At 40.1% G+C, this 18,586-nt stretch overlaps 1 protein-coding gene across 2 annotated transcripts in view; it reads right to left on the bottom strand.

Annotated features, from left to right (window-relative positions):
• The window catches only part of MEMO1 (mediator of cell motility 1), a 63,432-nt gene that overhangs the window by 21,581 nt on the left and 23,265 nt on the right, over positions 1–18,586 (bottom strand). For both annotated transcript variants that reach the window (XM_032788661.2, XM_075064214.1), the window contains exons 2-7: positions 9,892–9,973; positions 6,444–6,512; positions 3,761–3,873; positions 2,981–3,092; positions 1,600–1,742; positions 65–141 (exon numbers count right to left, since the gene is read on the bottom strand). In XM_032788661.2, coding sequence (XP_032644552.1) covers positions 65–141; positions 1,600–1,742; positions 2,981–3,092; positions 3,761–3,873; positions 6,444–6,512; positions 9,892–9,973 — 596 coding nt within the window. The remainder of the gene's footprint in view (positions 1–64; positions 142–1,599; positions 1,743–2,980; positions 3,093–3,760; positions 3,874–6,443; positions 6,513–9,891; positions 9,974–18,586) is intronic.

Genomic DNA, 18,586 nt, shown 5'->3' on the forward strand with positions numbered 1-18,586 from the left:
CATTCAAAGTCATGTGAAGGAGAAACTTATTAGACAATTAATTGACCCAAATCTGAAATCTTACCATTTTATCTAAGTGCTCAATGGATCTGTAAATCTCTCCTTGAGATTCATCATAGTAACTGTAACGGAACCTTTGACCTTGAAACAAAAATCATGTACAAAATAAAAAGCGACAGATTAGTAGCTAGAACACTCCCCAAAATAATTTCAATTATAATGAAAAGCAAAGTACTCCTGAACCCACACCTCTGGTAGCCAATCTAACGCAGAATCAATTGTAAATCAAAAATTGGAAGTGATGCCTTTAAGATATTCATAAAGGAATGGTATTTTCCATTATATCTTTCTGTTCCATTGAAGTCATTCCAAACACCAACACAGAACCTCACCAGAAACACAAAAATTAAAACTATACCACTTAAAGTGCAGTTATACTTTGAAAAATGACCATGTAAAAATGGCATTGTGTGGTCCAATGTTAATTGCCTACCAATGACTTCATATCAAATTTGCTCAGTTTACAGGTAAGTGGACCGTTTTTCTCACTGACAGCCCTGCAAAATCAATCTGGAATCTGAAAGTTATGATGCTCTCTCCTGCCTACACGCCAGAACCAGTAATAAAGGGTGTGCCTTTTTGAAACAGTCTCTTTATCAACCACAATCACACATTAAAAAGCTACATAAACAAAGTGTTATTGGTTAATACAACAAAATGGAAGTCAGAACTCCTAGATTCTGACTCTGCCACCAACACTTGATATATGATCCTAGGCCAGTGTTTCCCAAACTTGGGACATCACTTGTGTAGGGAAAGCCCCTGGCGGGCCGGGCCAGTTTGTTTACCTGCCGCGTCCTCAGGTTTGGCCGATTGCGGGCTCCCACTGGCTGCGGTTCGCTGCTCCAGGCCAAAACCGTCTATTTACTTGTAAACTGAGTAAATTTGATATGAAGTCACTGGTAGGCAATTAACATTGGACCGCACAATGCCGCTTTGGGAAGCAGCACAGGCTATGGGACATATTGGCCGCCGCTTCCTGCCGCTTCCATTGGCCTGGAGCAGCGAATCGCGGCCAGTGGGAGCTGTGATCAGCCGGACTTGCGGACAGGGCAGGTAAACAAACCAGCCCAGCCCACTAGGGGTTTTCCCTACACAAGTAGCATCCCAAGTTGGGAAACACTGTCCTAGGCAATTCACATCTGTAAATAGGTATAGTTACTTACATCATAGGGATGTTGGCATGTTTCATAAATCAGTTAACTAATTTTGTGAATTCCTTTTAAATCCACAGAACAACAACATAAGAGCAAAGATCTACAATCATTGTAACCAGGCTGCAATAGTGCAGAGAAGCATGTAACACACACCTTCGCTACCTCCCTTTCCCAGCCCACTGATAACTCAAAGACTGACAAATTTAATTTAACCTAATTTTCACAATAAAAACTCACTTTTGGTAGAAAAACATTTACGTTCAAAGAATAAATTTACCATAAAGTTCTAAGCACCGAAGAATGTTTAATGAAAGGGCCTGCTCAAATATAGCTACAATGTAGCTACCACATTGCGATAATACAAAGAAAACCTGTAACTTACCCCAATGGCAGAAGTCAGAAGAAACCACAAAGAGATTACTAGGATCTGCTAGGTATTTACTGAAGAGTTTTCCAAATTCCTGTTCTTTTGACTCACTCAGTGCTCCAACCAATACTGGAACAATGGTAAACTCATCCTTATGGCTTATAAACAAAAGAAAAAAGATTTCATGTTTAAAATATTAATTTTAAGAATAGAGTTCTTCTTCAAGGTATGATAACTGAAATGACAAATCTGCCCCTTAAAAGGACGCTATTAACCTGAAATGTAGTTAATTAAAAAACACAATTAAAAATAGCTTTAGATACTACACCTTCCCCAAGACCCCTGTCAATGTTTGCTATTTTGCAACATCTTCTTATTTTCAAAAATCTTTTTTCTCTCCTTAGTTACAGTGTGCAAAAGCCACAAAACCAACAAAAGAAACCAACTCTATAGAGGAAAGAGCAAAAAAGAGTGACTATGTAGAGGAGCAGCACAACGGATACACACCACTGAAATTGTACTTAAGATGCAAGATAGGATGTAAGTGATGCTGATCTTCTCTACGCCAGTGGTTCTCAATCTATTTATTCTCAACCTATTTGTTACCTGGGCCGCAGGTTGAGAACCACAGCGTCCACCCCACCCAACCCCTATGCCCAGCGCCCCTCCACAGAGTGGGGCCAGGAGTGGAGCCCTGTGGGGGGGGCCAGGGACAGCCACTGGACACTGTGGGTTTTTCTTTACTCTCTTTTAATTATAGTAATCATGGGGATCACCTGTAACAAAAGTAGCTATCAACTGGACACTGATTTTTAAGTTGCCAAAAGTACATACAAATTTTGGAACCTCAAGAGAAAACATCTAAAACTACTGAAACTTTTTTTTTAACTGGGCAAATGGTTCATTGAACCAGTCACAGAATCCTAACATTTAGAGACATGGAAGACTTATTAAATCATCTCTTACATATTTCAAGGCAGGACAGTTCCCTATTGTACATTTACAGTATTAGTATTTTGTCAAGTCTTTTACATATATCTCCGCATGGGAGATTTAATTTTACCTACCTTTGCAAATAAAAATTCACTTCTGGCCTTTACAAACTTGTAGATTTCACTGTCAGGAAGTTTTCCCCAAAATTAACTGAATTCATGAGTCAATATACAATACTAAGTACTTTCTACAGGATGGTCAGATTTGACTGCTCAACTGCTTGCCCTGCTCCCAGTTTCCTTCCTATCAAGAAATCGCAAGACTCTAATTTGTATTCTTAAATTTTTCTGTTAAAAAATTATCATTCTCCCACCAAAAGAGGATCACTTCTTCCTACTGGAACACACACGCAGTTCAAATGTATAATTTTAGTTGATACAAAATAAGCGTTTAGCCATAGTACCTTTCCATGGCTTTAGCAGTATAAGGCAAATGCATTTCAATACTGTGTTCATCTTCATCGGTCTGAAGAGACATACGCTCAAACATTCCAGTCTTCCACAATTCTCCATAAACTGAAAAGATTTAAAAATCTATTAAAATGCTTCATTAAAATAAATTTTTATCAAAAATTACATTACAGTGTACCTTGTTAGAAGTGGCACAATAAAATAATACTCCCTGCCTCTGGGAACAGAACATTTTCCGTTGTAGCTTTCTAATTGAAGTGTAACTTGCATTTAAAACCAAATTCCAACATTTTTAATTAAGTCTGTATCTTATAGTTCAGAATGCATTGTGTAAAGCAGTGACATCTTTAGCATCTTCGATATGCTTTCTACAGTCATTACGGTATAAAAGATTTAAATTGTACAAAAATATATTAAAACGTGTACTCATCCACATAATCTCTGTGTTTTTAGATTTCCACTAACCATATGAATCTATATTGGTGAGGAAAAAGTTGATCAAATGAGCTGCTGCTGGATGTGTACATTTATTAATATAGCACCTTAGCCATTGGCCATGGCACAAAACATAAACTGCTGAATGTGACAAAAACAGTTCTCTACCTGTTTATGAGGTTACAAGTATTATCTTGCACTGGTAATTTATGGACTTTTTCTTCTAAATATATGTCCCGCCCCACCCACCCATAACCTAGGGCTCCTAGGTATTGCAGTAATACAAATAATTAAAAAAAAACAGAAATCTGAAAGATGCAAGCTTACTATATACATACTCTTTTGATCAATTCGAAGATCATACAGAGGTGTTCTATATATCTCCACACTGGAAAGTGCACATCGAGAAAGGGGCACATGATGGGAAGGCCCAAGAATGAAAATTTTCCGGCTAGGATAATTAATACAAAAACCAAAATCAGAACAGCTGTACTCCCACAAAACACTGTTAGAAACAAAAAAAAGTTGAAAAAGAACACGATAAACTGAACTAATTTGGCGGGGGAGGGGGGGTTAAACTGGTGGCTAATGGAAGTGCTCTACTTTGCCAAGAGCAAGAGCATGGTTCAATTCTTGGTCACTTAGGGTCTGATACTGCAAAGTGCTGAGTGTTTGATAGGTGATTTTGAAGCTGGTTCAGTAAAAATGGATCACGGCCACCTTAAATCACCTAAAACAGGGTCTGCACTACAGCATGAGCCACTTTTAAAGCCTCCTTTAGATGATGAAAACTAGTTTAACTGAGCTGATTAGAAAATATCCCTAGTGTAGTGCAGGCCTTTACTGACAGATGATATTTGATTCTCCAGTTAGTGATGAGTCCAACATGAGTCCCATGCTGCACACCATCTTAAGTAGCTGAGGGCACATGCCCCCCACTGAGGGTTGGGTGGTATGTTTATTATCAATTACTCAAAGCTTCTTCTGATTCACATTACTACAATCTTTCCTGAGTTTGATTTAAGCGAGCTGCTTTTTTCCTCCTACGCTCTAGTCTCCTTCAAGCACTCTGTTATCTGTGAGTCAGCTACATGAAAAAATTACATAGACCTGCATGTCATTAGCATACTAGTGGCACTGCAGGATTTGCCTTCTTGTGGGCTACAAGCAGTCATTTCAGCAGGTCTCTGGTCCTGATTAAAGGTCAGTCTTTCCTCCCAGAGAAATTTTCAGAAGCAGTCTTGCCTTTGCATGGGAAATCTATGATAGTGCTTCAGCAGGTAGATACCACCAGATCTGTTGTGCTTTGCTTTTTGCGCAAGCAGTGGTGGAGCAAAGCAAAAGAAAAAATGCTGATGTGCTGCATCAATCCACTTTGAAATCTATCCAGAAAATACAGCTCCTCAACTGAGGCAGAATGAGATGCTCCTGCAAATTTTAAACAAGCTACATGGTAAACAATAAGTGATGTAGAAAAAAAATCCAGCAATTCAATGCCATTAAATCTGGGAAGTAGAACTTGCTCTAGAAATGTCAATGCAGAAAACATACCCATATAGTGTTATCAATTGTTTTCCTTTAAAAAAGTTGCTCTCATTTTGCTCAGAATATTTCAGAAAGAATCAGAATAACTTTACTACTTTGGAACATGGTTTTCTTTTTTTCTGATAAACCACTGATGAAACAAAAAAGAAACTAGTTTATTATTTCTAACACTATCTATCTTAAAGTATCACTATTTAGCTTCAAAATGCATATTTGAATCAAACACTGAAGATACTTTAAATGAGAACTGATTGTTAATACATGGCGGAAGTTCTGAAATATGCTGCAACTAGCAAAATACATGCAGATTTTCATTTTTTAAACTACAATAACTGGCCCTATGGTTCAGCAGGCAACTGCAGACCAGTTTTGTGCCTGTGCATTTTCGGAACAAGTACAGTTGGAACAATTAGTAACTCCCACTGACTTCAGTGATCATATACCATTTTTTCCACAGGACCTCATTCTGTGCACAAGCTGGACCTACTTTGGGGATGAGTTACGGTTGTATAGCGAAGAAAGCTATTGTTTGTAGGACTCCTGCCTCACTTGTTGTAGGAATTGGAAGGTTTGTACCTATTGTAGATGTGAGGAAAATGGCAGGCCTAGGTCCTTAGCCGGGGGGAGGGATCAGTGGACCTAAGTCACAACTGAATACGGGGGACAACAAATGAAAAAACAGAGAGGTAAGTGAAGGTCATAGGGTAAAAATCAGGGAACCAAAAGGGGACACTGAGCAGAAAACGCTTGACAGCACCCATCACTCTTCAAAGGCATCTCAGGAGTGAGTGGATGCCACCCAGAGGAACTCTGCCTGGAGGTGTTATTGGACAAGGAAATAAAAGTAGGCCCCACAGTTGCAGAGCACCCCCTCACCCAGCCAGCTTCCTCTTCCTCATATGATGGACAGTTGTCTTGGCCAGTGCCAGGAGGTTGAAAAGTAAATCTCATGACTTAATGGGGTCACAGATGGGGTTTGCCAAAATCGGGAGGTGCAGGGAGATTCTGGAGGAGCTGGAAGAGGGGCTGCAACCTGATGTAACAGATGTGTACCAGGGTCTCCCTCTTGCCACCCAGGGCTGAAGCCCTCGGGCTTTGATTTTGGCCCCAGGCGGTGGGGCTCAGACCCCAGCAAGTCTAACACCAGCCATGGTGACCCCATTAAAATGGGGTTCCGACCCACAATTTGAGCACCACTGGACTATAAAATTGCAATGATCCTAAAAATCTATGATTATACAGGGCTTGGTCTAACTTCTACTGAGACCGATGAGGGTGCGTCCACTGATTACGAAAGGGAGCTGGATCAAGTTCACATAAAGAGCTACCACTGAATTACTCCAGTTTTGTGTCAAGTCCACTTTCAATGGAGTTACACTGTAATAAACAGAGTGTGTGTGTGTGTGTGTGTGTGTGTGTATATATATATATATATATATATATATATAAAAACAGAGATATTTTAGTGCTACTTACGTAATAGTAGGATCCACTTGTTTGTAAGCATGGGCTGCACATGACCCACAGTAGGTATAACCAGCATGACTACAAAACACATATTTTAAAATTAACTTTTAGGTTTAAGACTGTGAACAAGTAGCATATTAATATTAGCAATCTAAAAAAAAAAACTTGTTAAGAGAATGATCAAAACAGCAACTTGTGAAATAAGAGTTGGCAAGTACTAACCAAGGCTGACACTTTTAAAAGGCAATATTAGGTATATGTGGGATGTGCTGGTTACAATATATGCTAAAAATGTATTTTTTAAGAAGTTTCACTGTTTTCCTTATGAAAGGCTATTTAAAGAAGTAACAAAACTGACAGCTTATTTGAAAATGGCAAGAGAAATGGAAATCTTTGTAAGACAAAAAATCTAAATAAAAACACAAAACTGAAGGTTAACTGGCCCATGACATCCCAGATATACTGTACATATTGTATTTACTACTATTTATAGGCATTGTACCTTTTATTGCTAAAGGCAGCCCATGGCACTAACTAAGTTGTATTACTTATCTAAGATACTATAACAAATCCATGGTCACCTAGGTTTTCATGTTTGTCAATATGCTGCACACCATACAACTGTACATCATTAGAACTTTGTAGCAACACTGAGTAATGAATAATAAGAAGGTGAAAGCAATACCTATATTCTAGCACTAAAGGAATACTATATGTGATGGGAAGCAAGTGGGAAAGGAAGTGAGGGGATGTACCTTGGCAATGAAAGACTACATCTACCAGATAACAAATGGGTGTGGGGAAAATGCATGGAATCTAGCACAGTAATGGTTACAACTATTGGGAAGTTAAATGAGAAGAGTGGGATTGAATCCAGTCATTTTCTATCACACTCTATGGCCATAACTGGCTGAGGCGATGCTCCTTCCCTTTCCTGGTTTTCCAGATCCATCATATGCCAAAAAGTTTCCAGACATTTAAACTACTTGTTTTGAATTCTCTGTCTAGATCTGCTGTCCACACTTTGAAAAGAATGTTGAAAAATTGGATAGGGTTCAGAAAAGAGCTACAGGAATGATTCGTGGTCTGTAAAACACACCTTTCAACAAGCAACTTAAGGAGATCAATCTTACAACAGAAGTGTCTATAAGCATCTATGCAGAAAGAAGATATCCCACAGTATAGGGTTCTTTAATTTAGGAAAGGCATAACAAACTCCAATGGCTAGAAGTTGAAGACAGAAACTTCAAACTGGAAATAAGAAATTACCAGTGAAAGCAATTATACCTTGAAACAGGCTTACACAGTGAGTTGGAAATCCTTTCAGTCAAGAAGGTTTATCTCTGTAGAAGATATGCTGCAGTTCAAATTATTGGGCTCAATGCAGGATCACTGGGTGAAATTTGATGGCTGTTATGCAGGTCAGAGTAGATCACAGTGATTCCTTGTGACCTTGATAATCTGACTACCTAGTCTGTAATTTCTCTCTATACCACTTACTTCATTCAATGATCTCAAACCATTTTTATCAAGGAAGGTAAGCATCGCTGTTCCATTTTACAGGGGAGAAAGCAGAGACACTGATGAATGAATGATTTGCCCAAGGTCACAAAAAGAATCAGTAGAAGGGCTGGAAACAGAACTCAGTCTAGTATCTGTCCACTTGACCACACTGCCTTCCATAATGTTAGCAGGATTTGGGTCCAGTTTCTTACTGTAACTTCTGTGATATCGTTATAAATATACATCAAGTATTACATTTAAATAAAAGTCACTATAACCAAATTACCCTACCCTAATATATCTTTTCCATCTCATAGTAAACTGGATTGGCCTCACTCTTTTATTCTGTCATCTTATATCTCCTCTGCCAATTCTACCTTAATGTGTTTTAGAAATGACTAGCTGTTATTTTTCCAATCTATCCTGCAGACAGAAAACTATATAGGGCTGCATGGACAGTCTAAGATTTTATTGCCATGTTAATAGTTTTAAAAACATGGCTAGGCTTTTTGCAAAATAGCTGTGCTCTTTTTATTCTCCTATTTGCTATGTTACTTTGGTAGTTCAGACACTTGCACAAGTATTTATAAATTTTGCAGTTAACTGTTATTCCTGCAAACAATACATTTTTATGGCTCTCGGTGTCTTTGATGCTAGTATATGATATAGTCCCAAAAGAAATAAGAATATACTCCTGACCAAACTACAACTGTTATTTCCAGTATCTGTTCACCCTCTCTATGGTTTGCACTAGAAGTGATATTCTTTGATCTTCGCATGAGGCCACAGTTCAGTCAGAATGTGCTCATTGCTTTCACAGAGACTGAAGGGACACAAGGAAAACTGGGTTAAAAGATTTCTACGGCCTGACATTACTTCACAACTGGAGTTCAGGTTAAGAACTTTTACAGTATTTAGTAAGGGCATGATCTTTCAGGGTATTTGGTTCATGGTCCTGTTTGACCATTGAAAAGACAGCTATCTCATGCATTACCTAGAAGTCTAGAATTTGTCAGTGTCACTGCTCTTTTGGAGGAGGAGGAATATTAATAAACCACTTTTTCCTGCTATTTCAAATGTCTGAAGAGAATTAGCATTTGGGCTTAACTGTATCTAGCTTGTTCGCAGCCCAAAGAGTACCTTTTTTGAAAGCGTGGTACAAAGTCTATTTAATCATTCTGAAAGCATTTTTCAGAAGCAGACATACGAAGCAGAGTCATACAAAGATACTTCTAGAACCCAAATCAAGTATTATTTAAAAAACATTTTAAACTGAAATTCTTACAAAGAAAACAAATGGAAGCAAAAAAGGATAAACCTGAACTGATCCACAAGTCAAAATGCACATTAGCATAAGATGTTTACAGAATCTAGGTAGCCATTATTATTATTATTATTAATGTTTCAATTCTGTACTTGGTGCTATACAGACAAAAAAAGAATCTGACGACTTTGCAATCTTCATACTATCACTCTACTAAATCACCTCTGAACTGGCTTGTAGGAATAAACCTTTTTCTGGGAAAAGGAATGCTTTTATTACCTCATCTGTCCACAGAAACTAATAATCAATCATATATTATACTGTATACAGGTCTTAGGCCCCAGTTTTCATGATAGTCAGAGTATTTTCAGTGGTTTTCAAACTTTTTGTATTGGTGACCCGTTTCACACAGCAAGCCTCTGAGTGAGACCCCTTTATAAATTAAAAACGGCGGGGGGGGGGGGCAATAATTTAATGGGGGCTCAGGGCTGTCAGCCCAATGGAGCCGACAGCTCATGACTCCCATGTAACCATCTTGCAACCCACTGAGGGGTCACGATACCCAGTTTGAGAACCCCAATTTAACAGGAGCCCAGTCAGCATACTATTTAGGCAAAAAACAATACTTTAAGAGAGATCTGAAGAAAGGACTTAATATCGCAAATGTTAAAATACAGATATGAAACTTACGGTGCAATAATGGCTCTAGCAGGTCTTTTTGTAGATTGTACTTGAGAAAGCCAACCTTCTAGTTGTGCGTTCAGCTGGGGTCCTACAAAAATAAAAGGAAATATCGAAAAAAATCAAACAAACAATTTAACACAGTTTAATATATACAATCTAGCACAGTTTAATATATACAATCTAACACAGTTTAAATATAACCAAGTACAATCAGTAATCTTAAAATATTACCATGAGATTTAAAACTATTATAAATAAAATCAAAGGTTTGTGTTTCAAGAGTATAAAAAATAAAGAATCAAACAAAAGTTATAAAAGCAGCATCACCCATATTGCTTAAGTCACGTCAGGAACTTTTTAGCCTCCAAAACTATAATTACTTCATCATTTGCACACTCAGTTTGTTCTTGTTTGGTGAACAGAAGACATACACATAACGTGCCCAGGGCCACAACTATCACTGACAATCTCACAAGGGGGTGATGATATACATTCAATTAGTTTACTTTGTTAATTATCTACTGTTTAGATTTCAATTTAATAGTTTTCATTTTAGGGTCCAATGACACAAGCTACGGAACACCCTGACAGGTGCTGAGCATTTGCAACTTTACTAGACCTTATAGGTTATAAGAAATCCTTGCAATCAGAGCTGTTATTGGCAACATTAAGAAAATACGTTTTAAAATATTTACATCAGAGTACTCTCTCTTGGTGTAAAACTACTCTTGGGAAACTGATAATTACCATATTATAACACAATGTTCTTTATTAGAGGAACACAATTAACTTTTTTAAAATTTCACTTCCATCTGAAAAATGTTTACTTACTATTGTTACAAGTAACACATAATATACTATTATAACAAAAAGAGTAAAGAAAAAATATATTTTTTCAGTTAGTTTACCACATGCATTTGACAGAACTTTGTCTAAGTCACTTTCGCTTGCAATGTATTGTACAGAAAATCAGTTTCCCCTGTTTGTGTCACAAATATTGGCAGGGAAACTCAGGCATAGATGTAGCACCTGAAACTATTTTACAATCATTTTTCAATCTGACTAGATTTCAAGCTGACAATTTCTTCAAGGATTTGTTTAGACCTCTAAACAACTTAAATTGAGGCATGCAGCCAGCATGACAGCCAGGGTGGGTCTTCACTACAGGTTAAATTGGCGCTGCTGTGCTTGATGCACTGGGTATCAATTTAGCCGGTTTGGTGAACACGTGACAAGTCGATGGGAGAGCACTCTCCTGTTGACTTCAGTACTTCACCTCCCACAGAGGTGGCACCTATGTCGATGGGAGAACATCTCCTGTCAACAAAGCATGGTGCAGACATCACTGTAAGTCAATCTAAGCTACGTCGACTTAAGTTACGTATCTCACATAACTTAACTAGCGTAACTTAAATCGACTTACCTTGTTAATGTAGACCAGGCCCCAGATCTTGAAAAATCCTCTCAGCCACTCACCAGTGGCAACAGAGTTTTCCCTAGTGAGAGGAGAACCTCAGCCAGCAATTTCTGCGAAATTCAACCTACCACTTTATAATTAATCATTTTCTACATTTACAGTTGATAAGAAAGTCTTCCAAATTTGAGATGAATGTAAACCAATGAACTGTTGGCTTTCTCAGTCTGCAAATAGCCCAAATGCCTCTGCTGTTGTTCACAGGTTTACCAATGAGCAGAAGTATGACATTAGCAAGACTAGCTTTTTTCACTGATGTAATACAGTACTTACTGGGCAGCAGTGAAATTGTCAACAATCGCTCCAATCTCACAAGGTTGTTTCTGCTGCTTGGGACCATTATGAGCATCAGCAGAGAGAGAATTATCTAAAAATGGAGGCTACTGAAGGAATAGAGTAAAATAGACAGACCTCTCTTCCTATCCTCTTCTCAGCAGCCAGGAGGATAGACTAAAGTTGCAGAGAGCCACTACCATTCTATGCAATGAGGAGTCTATGGAGGAATTGAAGAGGTAGAAAGCTCTCTCTCATTTCCATCAGTTAAATAGGATTAGGGCTTCAAATTTATCAAACCCCTGCAAGCCTAAAGCTGATGCAAAATATGAAGCTGCCCATGCTCCCCCAAAATAAAGTAAAAATAAAATAAAGGGTTTATTGATAGCACACTGGCAGAAATCCAGCACCCTCTCCCTTCCAAACAGGTAGGCGCTGAATTGACGGTTGGCTTCTCAGCAGGGCATAGTCTCTCATGGGGCCCCTTCTTTTCATCGACTTCTGGTTCTCAGACCGATGTCCGACAAATTTTTCAAACCCTGCTACTAGTGATGGGCAAACCTCAGAAAGTTTGGTACTGATAAGCATCCAAAAGCTCAAATGCTTATTCAAGTCTTATCCAGACCGCTTGATGCTGCAAACCTCGGCTGGTAATCTCTCAAGGACAGCCACTTTTGTCTGATTTTAGCACTTTCATCTCTGGTCTGGACCCAAATTGGGCAGTGTAGAAGTACACAAAAATGAAAAAATAACTAAGAAGAAAAGCTAACCAAACTTTATCAAACTCAAAAAAGGTTTGAGTCTATAGTTTCAGTTTTGGAATGGGTCTCATAATTTAGTTTACCTATCCCAGGGGTTGGCAACCTATGGCACGCATGCCAAAGACAGCATGCGAGCCAATTTTTAATGGCATGATGGAGCCTGCCCGGACTCCAGCATGCCATTGAAAATTCTGCCCAGCCTCCCCCGCTCTCCTCTGCCCTTTGCTCCCCCCGTGGGGGCAGGGAGCAGAAGCACAGCCATGCGCGCGGGGTGGACAAATGGCCCCACTCTCCCGGCAAGCCGTGCGGTCCGTGCTCAGTGGCCGGAGCACCAGCCGAGCGCAGCAAGCTGCCGGCCGCTCCCCCACCTTCTCCTCTCCTCTGGAGCCCTGCCACCGCGTGCAGCGCTCTGGGGGTTGGGGCTGTGCACTCCTGCGGGGCAGCGTTTGGCTCCACGGGGAGGCAGACACGCTCCCTGCTCAACTAGAGCCATGCCGCCCTGCGCACTGCGCTCTGAGGGCTGGGGCTGTGCTCTCCGGTGGGGCAGCGTGTCTGGCTCTGCGTGGAGCCTCAAGGTAAAGGGCCCAGGGCTGGGGGGCACTGGATAAGGGGTGGGGGCAGTCAGGGGACAGGGAGCAGGGTGGGTTGAATGGGGAGGTGGGGTCCCGACAGGGGTTAGGGGAGGGGTTCTCTGGAGGGGGCACTCAGGGAGCAGGGGGGGGTTGGATGGGGCATGGGAGTCCTGGGGTTTGTGATGGGGCAGAGAGTGGATAGGGGTCGGGGCAGAGGGTGGATAGGGGTCAGGGCAGTCAGGGGACTGGGAGCAAGGAGGGTCCTGGGGGGGGGCAGTTAGGGTGGGGGTCTCTGGAGGGAGTGATCAGGGACAAGGAGTTGGGGTTGTATGAGTTGGGAGTTCTGGGATCCTGTCAGAGGCAGGAGTGTGGAGGGGTTGGCGCAGGCAGGGAGTCGGGGGAGTTGGATTGGTCGGTGAGATTCTGGGTCCTGTCGGGGGCAGGGAGTGGTTGGATAGGCATGGAGTCCAGAGTCTGGTTGGGGACAGGGGTGTGGATAAGGTCGGGCAGTCAGGGGACAGGTAGGGGAACGAGTCCAGTCCAAGGACAAGGAACAGGGAGGCTTAGATGGGGTGGGTCCTGGGGGCAGTTGGGGCAGGGTCCAAGACGGGGTAGTGAGGGGACATGGAGCAGCGGGGTGGGTTGGGAGTTCTTAGGAGCAGTCACCCACCCTCTCCCTGAGCCCTGACCCACACACATACCCCACGCCCTCGCCCTGAGCCCTGCACACCCCCATGGCCCTGCCCTGAGCCCTGTACCTCCTCATACATACCCAGCCTCTGCTTGACTCCTTCATCCCCCCCCCCACAACCCTAGCCCTGACACTGGCACTCCCACCAATACCCAGCCCCCCTCTTGCCCTGACACATATACCCCCCCCCCACATACCCAGCCCCCAGCCCTCTGGGTCCCAGCCCCACACAGCCTGCTGCTGGTCTTGGGTTCTGGCTGACGGACCCTTGCCAGCCGGGGTCCCGGCCGCAGGCCTCACCCAGCCCTCTGACGGCCTAGGTGAACAGAACCCCAGACCAGCGGCGGGTTGAGCGGGACGGCAGCGTAAGATCAACATTTTAATTTCATTTTAAATGAAGCTTCTTAAACATTTTGAAAACCTTGTTTCTTTTACAATACACTAGTTTAGATATATAATATATAGATTTACATAGAGAGACCTTCTAAAAAACATTAAAATGTATTACTGGCACGCGAAAACATAAATTAGAGTGAATAAGTGAAGACTCAGCACACTGTTTCTGAAAGGTTGCTGACCCCTGACCTATCCTTACATATTAAGGAAGAATAATAACAAAATAACCTTATAACTGGGGATCACCTGAAAGTTCTAAAATCTTGCAAATGATAGACAGAGGTCTAACATACTTACATACTTAGACAGCTACACGGACTATAAGATGTGAAAGATTAAATAGGCTGCAGAGCCCTATATAAAGACCGTATTGCATGCTGCAAGTAAAATATGGGTGCTGAGTCTTAACGTCTGTAACTGAATACAGAAATTAATATCAATTTATTGTCCAATTATTGGCTATATCTTAACATCTTAAATATATTAAAACATTTACATTTACAAAGTAGCAAGTGGAGGATGGACTTGCACAACTAATATACTGTACACTGTATAGAAATTTTAAAAGTTTGAGATAAGTACTCAATTATAATCACTACTGCTCAAGCATGTATTGAAAGGTAAAGGACAAAGTCAGCTTTGGTGGTCCCACATCCATATGTACCAATTTTTCTAATTATACCACACATATCAGGAATAGGTCCTAAAATTGACTGTCAATTTTGACTAGCAGATTTTAGTCAACAGAGTCAGTCCAATAAAAGATACTACCTCACCACCTTGACTCTCTAATATAAGCAGAACGACATAGCCTACATCACCACTGCATAAAACATCCTTTTCAATAAAGAAAGCCAAATAGCACTGTGACATGTTACAATCCCTCTAATTTTAATTATATATGACATATTTATAGGAACAGGATATTAATATTGATATTCTGAACCAATCAACTAATTAGATTCTCAGGTCACAAAGTGACCCTTAATGTGACTTTATAGTTAAGCATTTTTAAAAGGTATTAAAGGCAGTTGCTTAGCTAAAGTCAAAGGTTTCATCTGAAGTGGGCATGCAAACAAATATAATTTTTGGAACCAAAGAGACATTATTTAGTATAAGATGCTCTAAGAAGAAATACATACTGTGTGTGTGTTTGGATAAATAATTTCCAAAGGAGATGAATGAATCCTGTGATTAGTTTAAAAAATGAGTCACAGTGGAAATGTATCTCACCAATGACAAAATATGAAATCAGTCTTAAATCAAGTGATTTTATCCCACTTGCCTTTTGCCCCCCACTTTCTAATGTCTGAACTCGCTGTCTATTTTGGATTCAGTATTTCTTCCCTGCCACCGATGTAAAGCACGCTATCTAGTATGCGGTAAACTGTCTTCCATTTTTCCCCCTTTCTTTCTACCCTGAGTCTCTCTCTCTCCTTGTCACTGTCTTTCCTCCCTCCTTCATTCCACTTGTCACTAGCGCTCCAAACAATCCCTACCATACTCCTCCAAGCACAACCACCATTAAAGATTTAGTGCTAGTAAAAATTAATTTAAAAAAATTACAGCATGGTTTTGCTTCCAACATGGGTAGAACATAACTTAACTTTGAAAACCATTCAAGACTAAGCAGTGACGTAGTCTTGAAAGCAAGCTAAGGATTTAGACTACAATATGCTTTTTTGAAAATGGTTTCATTTTTTCCCTGTTTATACCAGCTGGCCAAACACTGGAACCTGTTGAATACCATCAACTCTCATTAAAATCAAAAGCTTCACAGGAAGCACTCAGTAAAACTTTATGGTTGGGGGCCAATTTCTGGAACCAGTTTATCTGGACCTGTATTTAAACCAAGTTCAAATATGGTTTAACGTATAGTATAGATGCCTCTCAAAGGAAAAATATAGGTTTGTGCCCCCTACAATCTTTTTTAACAATCTCCTTATTCTCTGAGCCCAGGCACATATCTAAAGGGAAAAATATACTGAGTCTCTTATCTACACTCTGAATTAACTTTTAAAACATGATATTTTGCAAATAGTTAATAGAAGGACATGGAACTGACCAAATGCAAGCAGGGTTTTTTCCTCAGATTAAAACCTGGAAAGTGAATTATTTACTTTAAAAATTCCTTCCATTCTGAAAATTTCTTAACCAGTTAACAAGAGAAAAAAACCTAACATTAAAATGCATTATGAAAAAGTAAGTGAAGAGACCAAACCAAATCACTATGCTGCTAATGTTTGTATCAGAAATTAAAGCAGTCACTTAAAAGCTCTTCTAATCCCAGTTTTGAGTTCTGTTTCAGACTTCCACAGACAAAAGGTATAATGACTTTATCACAAGTCAAGAAAAGACCTATACATAAAGAAGGCTGGGGAAGATCTGAGATAAAAGGCAACACAAGATAGTCTGTTGCTTCCTACTTCCATCAGCTAGAAACAAAGAAGTTTCTTTAGCGGACAGCTGTTATTCCTTCCCAAAGCTATGGAAAGATGTAGCCCCCAAGCAGGGTCCAGGGACAGAACCCAGGTAGAAAGCTCAGCAACTTCCTTCTTCCAGTAGCTGTTGGGAACCAACATGGGCTTCTCAGTAGAGTCTTGCTCCTGCACTTTACTGTTGTGCAGGCTCCTCATCTTTCTCCTGATCTCTGAATAGCAAGTTTAGATCTCTGGCTACTAGGTGCCCGATTAATGTGTCAAGTCCTGATATTAATAGTTGACAAAATAAAAGTATGTCCTAGTTAATCTTAATTTCATGACAGACATAGGAAAATCCACAATTTATCTACTCTAGAGTGACAAACCTTATTCATTTTGGGATTTTGCATCTCTATGTACCAAAATATAATACATACACACACGCACACACTTGTTGTGAAGCAATCAGTATTGATACACACATACAATGTAGCAAACAAACCCACACAAGAAAATAAAAAGTTAAACCACCTCACAGTACATATTCTCTACTCCTCCACTCAAAAGATTGCACCTTATCATTACAACAATGGCATACTGCAGATCTCATACTGCAACCTTAACTCTGTCCTCCTTTGGTCCTCCTGCTCATGTAGATTTACCATATTATTTTTTCCTCTAATACTAATTGTTGTGCGTAGTTGGCTGCACCGGTAAAGGCTTGTGTGCAGAAGAGCAGTTAAAGTGAGGGATGGAAAGCTGCCATAGCTAGACAAAGTTAAAGTTTTGGTATGTGGTCTGTGGTAGTTTTGGTAATTGTAAGGTGCATGCATCAAATCTTCTCTCATCAGAAAACTGTAACTCCTGACTGAGGAGGACTGCAATCAAAATTGCATCAATCAGGCTCTTAGGTCCCTCCATAATAGCCTGGAACATGAACACTGAAAAAAATTAGCTCCTCTTAATGCATTCTTCACTGATTATTTCCAAACTGATCTAATACATCAGATTTTATTTTCTAGTGGAGGGAGGACTGCTTTGGAAACAGATCAAGAGTTCATGCCATAAACACCACATATACTCTTTCATTTCCAGTGGAACCTCACTTTCCTTATGATAATAGCTGATAAATCCTTTGCATGTTACTTAAAAATCTGCCATGGAATCAATTAAAAAAAGCATGAGCTACTGGCATCAATTTTCAAATTTTCCTAGCAATTAATCACAATTTTAAGGTTTTGGGCACGTTGAGTCATTGCTGCTCATTGCAAAACATTAATTCTTCTGTTTTTGCATGATGGGCAACTGTATACAGAAGATTTTGCACTAGCTGTTACATTATAATAAGCGTCACTATGTGTGCTATGACAGTCTCCAAATGATTTTTCTTAGCATGGAAGAAAATTTTCAGACTTGAAAAGACAAGCAGTGTTAGCCTTCATTATGCAGGGTTCTGTGCAGAGGCCGTTGTAAAGGTTGCTGTGTGAATAGCAGTAGAGTTTTTCTCTGCCTTGGTATTCGATTTGTCATTTCTTGAGATAGCTGCTCTCTGGGAACTAACTGAGCACACATGCTGCTGGGCAGAGATTCCTGAAAAAAGGGATTACACTACATGCTGTTTGACAATCACTATTACAGGTCTAGTGCATGGATTGTGCTTAGAATATACCCAGACACTGCATCACTGATTTCTCCTGCATCAGAAAGCCAACTTTCAAGACACCGGTCATCTGCTACTATTTGGCAGTGGAGAAACACTGGTGTCCAACTGGGATAGTGGTGTCCAAAGAATCACATTAGGAACGTCAGTACAAAAGAATCAGGAAATTCAAAAATTATGGTCCTCCCAGAGACAGTAAGATAGTACACAGTAGAACCTCAGAGTTACAAACTGACCAGTCAATCACACGACTCATTTGGAACTGGAAGTATGCAATCAGGCAGCAGCAGAAACACACGCAAGAAAATAAATAAATAAATAGATAGATAAAGGCAAATACAGTACAATACATTAAATATAAATTACTAAAAAAGGGGGAAGTTTAAAAAAATATTTGACAAGATAAGGACACTGTTTCTGTGCTTGTTTCATTTAAATTAAGATGGTTAAAAGC

The sequence above is a fragment of the Chelonoidis abingdonii genome, chromosome 3, assembly GCF_003597395.2.
Source record: "Chelonoidis abingdonii isolate Lonesome George chromosome 3, CheloAbing_2.0, whole genome shotgun sequence".
In the NCBI taxonomy this organism is placed as follows: domain Eukaryota; kingdom Metazoa; phylum Chordata; order Testudines; family Testudinidae; genus Chelonoidis; species Chelonoidis abingdonii.